Below are 7,781 nucleotides of genomic sequence, written 5' to 3' on the forward strand. Positions count from 1 at the left end.
CAAATGTGAAATAGATACCACGCAATCAATTTCAAACCAAGACCTCACACAAAAAAGGACGTGCTCTGAAAACGAGAATTATTTGAGATTCGGTACACAGCTCTCTCATTAGCTCACCATAACGTTACACTTCTTTCAAGTCTTGGTCAAATGTATCTAACCAAGGAGGTTTTTATCTTGCGATACTTTGTCGTGGGATTTTCATAACACGACACATCCACGACTGTGTCGAGAATGTCCTCAATTGGACGCCGTGAATCTAGTCTGTGTAACACAAACTCTGTCTGGGGCTGTAACTGCCCCCTTCCCGCAGAAGTGGCCTGTCGGACGTTGGACGGGCTACTATAGGTGAGATTTGATCAGGCTATCGTAAATCTATCGTACGGAAGCTGTGGATAGGCCTCTGAATTGCAATCTCCGAACAGATCATACAGTTGATATAAGACAGCAGTATCAAAAGCCGACCAATTAGAGTCCAATCGTCTCCCGAATCGGGGGTTGGACATTGTTTAATCGGCTTTTGATACTGTCTTATGCCAACGGTAAACTGGTCACATGCTAGCATATTAACGATATATTAGGTCAAGCGAATCGGCTTAAGGTTAATTTTTTAAGGAAGAGGGAGCTTCTAGAATAATAAAGAGAACTAGTCTCATTGGTAACTCAAAGGTCCAGTACGTTATTTGATACAGGTGTGTGTGGTGGGAAGTTTCACAATAACATGTTTCCAGTCAGCCTTTTTCCCGAGCCAGGTTAGCTGAACTCTGAAACGGCTACAGGAGAACAGCTCTTCTACCAGCTATGGAAAGTACATTGTATATGTCTGGATCAGTGTTAGAAATTGCGTTATAGAAACAGCCTTACTTGAGTGACCTTTGCAGCTTATCTTTTGTTTGGTCCGCAACTAGCCTGGTTACGAAAGATATATTTTGAGGTTGGGGTATGGTATCCAGGCTAATCCGCAACATGTCCAACCAGTGGAAAGATTACTACTTCACACGAAAAGTTTGTTTTCTCTGCCACTGATTTTCTAAAGCGGACACACTCTCTCACCCCTGACTCATGGACACCTCCCTGGGAAAACTCCGTGACGAAGATGTTCCCAAAATAGCACGGCGGGACTGATGGTCAAACGAGGGATCTAGAAGGAAGTACCTGGTACAGTACTGTGGTGCCTGAGAAAACTTCCCCACGGTTGTGGAATTCTGAAAATTGGTTTTCTGAAGCTTATCTTGCTTCTTTCGTCTCTGGTTCCACAAATCTCCTTTTTTTGGTGTAGCATTGAGCAAACATTAATGGGTCAAAAATAGGTCAAATTGGACTACCTTTGCAACCGTAATTTTATGACAACGTCAGGAAGATTGCAGGAATTTAAGGTACGTTTTAACGATTATCTGTTATCAGTTTCCGCTCCAAACCAAGTGCGATGCACCTAGAACTGGCTGAAATTTCCGTGTCATACAGCCATGCTCTGAACAAACAGAGTGATTATGAGACAGCTAAAACGTTGCCTTGCCTGGCTGCTACCTTTTTTCTGCGTTTTTCTGGTCACGTGTTGGCGGGGATCACTTACTGACTACAAGAATCAGTCCCATGTCCTCTGGCTCAGAACAAAGCCGTGAAAACAGTGAGATTTTGCACTCCTTGTGCATCACAGTAGGAATGAAATGAGGGAAGAAAGTAGAGGGTAGAACGTGTAGCTTTTACAATCACTATATCGCTTTCTTAATTCTGTTTTTTACTTTCTGAAGGAGGTCTGAAATCGTTGTTAACGTGTTCACAAGGAGAAAAAAATCTGTCTTCGGCTGGAGAAGTAAATTTAGTTTTGCGTGCTCTCGCTGCATCGCATGTACATGCATCAGCAGTTCCAGGCCAACAAGTTCTTAGCGAGGTGAAATGATTAACCCTTATGAAATAAAGGGTCTGTCCTGTTTGTGTCGCAGCTTAGTGGATCTAATTATACCAATACGTGTTAATCAAATATTTTTGAGCAGGAATGTACAAGAATTGTCGGCATAACTTCCTCGTAGAAAAACAGAAAATAATGTCTGATTTTCTATATAGTTTCTATAAGATTCTCTTCCTCGGTATACATTTGTTGAAGTGATATACCACTAGTCTTAATGAACAAGTCCGTACACTTTTGTTTCTCAGTGACACTTTAAATTTAACTTAGACCCAGACAGCTCACAATAAAATGCTACACTTCCTATTTTCTTAATTATACATGCTACTTCCTACCGAGGTAGACAGTCAATGCTTCTTTTCGACACGGCGGTTGAAATTAACCATTCAGTTAGAAGTGGGAAGGGATCTTACACAACACGTGTACACCAGCAATGAATAAAGACAACCAAACTCGTGCTACGAAAACATGAGCAAGTTTAAGATTTTAATTAACAGAAACGATAAGAATTTAGATACTGACGGTCATGTGCCTCTGACGCCGATTTAATTTGGAAAGCTGATCATGACTCATCCCAGGCCCCTGCCATGCAGGCGGTTTCTCGGACCGAGCCAATGGTTTTGTACGTAGAATCGGTACTTTCTGTCCGAAAACTAGTCCATGACCTTGGTCTAGCTGACCTTTGCGGAACAAACCATGTCCCCATAATGATAGCCGAGTCATAGCACTGAAATAATAAACGGCTAACCTGTGTGCGTAATATCATATAAACAAGGTGGCAAGTTGTGGGGAACTTGAATTATGGACGTGGTTCTATTTCTTTAAGAATTTGTCTTGAGGGCAAGCACAATCGTAGACTTGCGGAAGAAATAGTTACCGTTGATGTAAACTCTGATTCTTGGGCCAATTTAGACAGCAGGCTTAGAACAACGATTCTGTCATCAACCATTTTTGCAGTCTGAACCCAGATGGAATAGCGTAGAATTTCTCCCAACCAGAAAGACAGCAATGTTGTAGACCAGGCATTGCGTGCCTTTTGATTCAGGGCAAATAATCTAAAGCTATAAAGTAATTTATCGTTAACAAGAACAAGGACCGCCATCTTAGCTTGGGCAGCCAACTGGGCTAGCCGTTCCGACTACAGTATGGATTAGGGGTGGGTACCGGTACAGAAAAGTCAGGTCCAGGTCCGGTTCAGGTCCATAGAATAAAATCACGGTCCGGACCAGAACCTAGATCTAATTCAGTATGTGAAAACTTGTGAATGAATAATACTCAGAACAATGGTCCGTAGTCCACTCTGAAATCTGCTTGGTGGAGTACATTGTATTTGGGTCCCACCAAGGAGCTTTTATCAGATAAAAGCTCCTTGGTCCCACTGACGTTTTAAAATCCTACAATGTTAACTGCCTCAGTACGATTTACTGCAAAACTTGGTAGCAATTACAATGTATTCTACTCTACTTCGCTCTTGTTAAGGAAGCTTTTGTGTTGTTTTGTACCGTAGTACCCAGCCCTAGTATGGATGTTTCCAGGGAATGTTGCTGATATCTGATGCAAACTTTCAGCTTCATGTCAATAGATTCATTTCGGAGGTAACTGTCTCACACTATAAATGCACAACGATTAGAATGATGGTAAGTGATTAGTGGGCTTGAGTGGGCCTGGAGGAAACTGAGACCGGTGTCAGGAGAGGGCGGCTTTGTTTCGTAAGGATTTATCGACAAAGCATTCGAAACTGGCAAGCGTCACCCTGTTGTAGTAGAACAGCAGACGATAGCGCTGATTGGTCACCATGTACACATACTATACGACTACACAAAAAGATTGATTGGCAGTTTGCACAATTGAAGTTATATATAAAACCGAGGCGAATACAGTACGTGTGTATTCATTTTCCTCCCCTGCATGTAGTTTGCACCAGCTGGATGGCAGGGCAATAGTTCAAGGTCAATGGGATTGGAGATCCCAGCAAAGATGCCACGAATACTGTATGTAATGTGTTGTTATATTCATTCAGACATGGTCTCTGACGCGTTCTGCCTAGTTTCTGATGGGATCGATGCAACCTAGTAATTGGAATTCTGCTCACTCCATTCTGTATCAGTCTCAATGGTTTCTAAACAGCAAAGTCCACTGGCCACCGACACTCGAGTATTTCTTACACGTATGATGTCTATGAAGCTTCATATGTAAGTCCGCAATCAAACATGTCGTCGGCAATAGATAACTCAGTGGGTAAGTGAAACCCTAATGTGGCCAACTTCTGATGGCAAATTATCTCCCCAAAAGCCAGCGTTATTAGTCTGGTATTTGTAAAAATGTGCTGTCATTCTTGTTACTATGTGATCATTCGAACAGCGCCCTAGCGGTCTCTTGCAAAGGTGCAGCAACTATATGTGTATGGCGATACGTTTCCGTGTGAGAAATTTGGACAGTGACAATTGACTCGCTGCTCTCAGATAAGTCCACCAATGCATTAGATATTGTTTAGATCAGGCAAGATGAACAATATACTTTAATTTGTGACTTATGACACTAATCGAGGGGATTCCCCTTTGTATGTGCTGACGGCGTAGCCCTGTGGTCCGGGCATGTACCGAGGCTGAGGTTTCACTTTCTGACGAGACGACCTGGCCCAGGTGAGGACATTGCGTATTACCCATGCAAAGAAAATGGCTAAGGGTTTGCAAACATACACCTGTGGCTTTTGTCAGCATGGGTTTTGGGCACGGTAGAGTTGCTCAGTTGGTTGATAGCTGTGTCAAATTACTTTTATTTTCTTCAGAAACGTCAATGGTGGAGATAAGATGGCCAACACTCAAGCTCTTCCATCTGATGATAGTGCCAAATGGAGTGACGAGTCCCTGAGCTGTACTACCTCTGCGGGTTCTACAGACCTACCGAACTTCCAGCTTCTGCAGGACCTGTCATTAGCACAACAGGTGAAGGACTGATAATGGAGCCGAAAATCGGAATCTCCAAACCCCCATAAAGACTCTCGTCCAAAGTTTCGTAACGTTAGGCTTCCAAGAAACCCCTTCTCTGATAGCCACCGAAACCTGGATACATATTTCATCGTCACCGCCCATGAGTAGTCGATATAATCAATTCGCCTTCAGCATTTCCTGTATAGAGAACACCGATCATTGAGCGGTATTGAATCATGTCAAAGATTTTGTCAGCAAACCTGTCGGAAGCTGCGGTTAGTCAGTTTGCCCTCCCAGATCGCCGCCAATGATAAGGTTGTGAAAGAACGTCTGTGGCAATGAAAGGTGCGTATTGCAAATGATAGCGTCAGTCTTTCTGTGTTTTTCTCTCTCTGGGAAATAAAAGTTCCGGACTTACAGTACAAGAATCAACTCCATTATTCATGTACACTGAACACCGAACAACATTGCGCCCTGCCGTCCTACTTGAACACCACAGGACTGCCTTGATTAGACCGCAGTGTATCTGTACAAGGACGTTCTTGATCTGTATTGATATGTGTGCATAAAGTGAAGCAACCTGACCTTATTAATGAGATTCGCTTTGGCGCTGAAATTTACCGACAGATCTCAACTCTTCATAGTTGTATCCCTGGCAATAACTCCTCGGCAAACTACGAAATGTTCTTCAAGACAATTGGCCTTAGAAACGCGACTGATAAAAAATAAATTATTCACCCTTTAGCCCGGTTGAAAAGGCAGGTAGTTGCATTTCAGATCAACTTGTTCGACCGTGAAGAAAAACGACAAATAATACAGATGTAGTCGTTGTGTAAAACATGTTTTGCGAAAGACGAACAATTATTGTCCACGTTTTACTACACGTAATTGTATTTAAAATGAACGTCGCCATACATAGTTATTAAGGGACAATTAGTTTCCTACAATGCCAGGAATAGCCAGTCATATTCCGCATATAAGTACATAACTCCTCCTTTGTCCGCACAGATGTCTACTGAGGAGGACCCGCGAGCCACCAGGCGGCGGGAGCGGAACCGACTGGCGGCTGCCCGGTGCAGGGAGAGACGGAGGGAACGGGCAGAGTTTCTCCGAAAGGTAAAACAAACAAGACTGTCCCGATTTCTTTTCATTTTAGAAAAAATGCATGATGTGACGAGGCATGTTATTTTACTTTGTGAGGGATTTGGAAATAGAAAAGTTGAAGTTCTGTTGTTCAATTTTCCTACACAGGAGACACTTCAGCTTGAGAACAGGAACCAGAGCCTGCGAGCCAACATCAGCAGACTACGTCGGGAACGAGAGCGCCTGAAACAGGTGCTTGAAAGTCACATGACCACGCACCACGGAGAGGGGACGTCCGCTGTCCCGACAGACCAGGACATGGCCTCCAGCGGCTCCCAGGGGGCAGGGGGTGCCTGCTCTGGAGACGAGGCCATTGCTATACTGCACGACGTGGGTAACAACTTATCCATGGGAGGATCGCTGTTGGTACTGGACGACAGGAGTGCTTCTCTGGGAAACGAGATCTCATTGCCATACGGCCCTCCTCATCAGCCAATCATGTCACTCCATGAGTCACGTCAACGAACCAGAGAAGAAACGAACTGCTAATGTCCTTTGGTAACAATGAGAAAAGTTTGTGTTTCGTCTTATTTTAAGTGTGAGAAGTACATGGTATACCTGAAGATAAAAACATCGACTAAAACTGTGAGTGTAATGTATAACTCTGTACAGCCGTTGTGATTACAAGAAGCCTCCGTAGCTCCAATTTAAGTCAGCTTAATCATATTCGTAGTATTTCATGACGTTGTATTGTTTATTATAAAAAAATGAAACCAGGTGTATTTAATTCTTGGAAGAATAATGTATAGATTGCAGTCAGTTTTGCCACTACTAGTTTTGCAATTATTATTTGTGTTTAACAAAAGTAACATCGAACAACAGACATAAGAACATTTCCCTGCTTCTTCTACGCGCACCTAGTGTTTGATCGAGTTTCAATTGCATATCTTTTGTTCAAATTCCTTCCAACCACATTGGTTTGTACATGAAAGTCCCTCGATCAATTAAGGTCATTTCGATGAAGAAACATGGAAATCATGCCGTTGAAACGAGGCAAATGTAAATCCAGTGTATATAGTTCGTCCTATGATGAAATGAAGATATAGCACCATGCAAATTACGCAAGCTCAGAGGTAATGAGACCTAATGATAACTTTAAGGGAGTAACGAACATAAGTTGGTTTCTCTGAATGTCTAACAACTCCGGCTTCCAGGAAAGGCTTTTTCATGTGCCCCCTTCCAGGAAAATGCCAGTGTGGGTGGTCGTATCTCAAGTTGTATCATTTTCGGTTTAAAGCAGTTTGTGTTGTAAATAGCAGAAAGTCGGAACTGATACTCAAACTGAGCTGTACCGTACTTCCTGATTGTTGAAACTTATCTGCACTTTGATAGATGCCCGCATGGCGACTCTTCTTCGCTATTAAAGTCCGTACGAGGTCCGTATTGAGTTCTGAGCCTCTACAAGGCACCACAGGACACAAAACATACCAGAGGGGTTAACTGGTCGAGGAATATGGTTTGCGACGCAGCTAACTCGTCTGGCATATTATCTGTCTATCTTTGTCGAATTTCTTTAATTTTTCTAGCAATCCGTGGAGCCTGGTAGTGGTAGAGGCTTCCAAAGTTCCATACAGACCTCGGCGGACCTAAAGATCAAAGCCTTGGGTTTAGCGTAAAGCCAGTGTGCACCGTTAACGTTGTGATTTGTGTGAATGTTGGAAACCAAAACAAAACTCTTACCATGACGGAACTTTATCATATCCTGAGAGAACGCTTCAAAATAAAGAGTTAGCCATTATTGTCCTTTGACTGACAAATGCACCTTGATCTTTATCTGTAATCGAGGTTAAATTAAGCCTATT

The 7,781-nt window shown here is 42.9% G+C and overlaps 1 protein-coding gene across 1 annotated transcript; it reads left to right on the forward strand.

Moving 5' to 3' along the window:
• The first annotated feature begins 4,696 nt into the window (after positions 1-4,696).
• Positions 4,697-6,959, forward strand: LOC118415879 (proto-oncogene c-Fos-like). The gene is made up of 3 exons (XM_035820771.1): positions 4,697-4,851; positions 5,845-5,952; positions 6,088-6,959. Exons 1-3 carry the CDS (start codon positions 4,717-4,719, stop codon positions 6,466-6,468), a joined length of 624 nt encoding a protein of 207 aa, XP_035676664.1. The 5' UTR covers positions 4,697-4,716; the 3' UTR covers positions 6,469-6,959.
• Positions 6,960-7,781: the final 822 nt, after the last annotated feature.

This window comes from Branchiostoma floridae, chromosome 1, assembly GCF_000003815.2.
Source record: "Branchiostoma floridae strain S238N-H82 chromosome 1, Bfl_VNyyK, whole genome shotgun sequence".
Lineage (NCBI taxonomy): Eukaryota > Metazoa > Chordata > Leptocardii > Amphioxiformes > Branchiostomatidae > Branchiostoma > Branchiostoma floridae.

What these genes read in the sequence shown, in the direction of transcription:
- LOC118415879 (XM_035820771.1), top strand. Translation starts at nt 4,717, where the DNA reads ATGGCCAACACTCAAGCTCTTCCATCTGATGATAGTGCCAAATGGAGT. An exon ending in ACCTGTCATTAGCACAACAG is followed by an intron (nt 4,852 to 5,844) that starts GTGAAGGACTGA and finishes TTGTCCGCACAG; the next exon opens with ATGTCTACTGAGGAGGACCC. An exon ending in GGGCAGAGTTTCTCCGAAAG is followed by an intron (nt 5,953 to 6,087) that starts GTAAAACAAACA and finishes TTTCCTACACAG; the next exon opens with GAGACACTTCAGCTTGAGAA.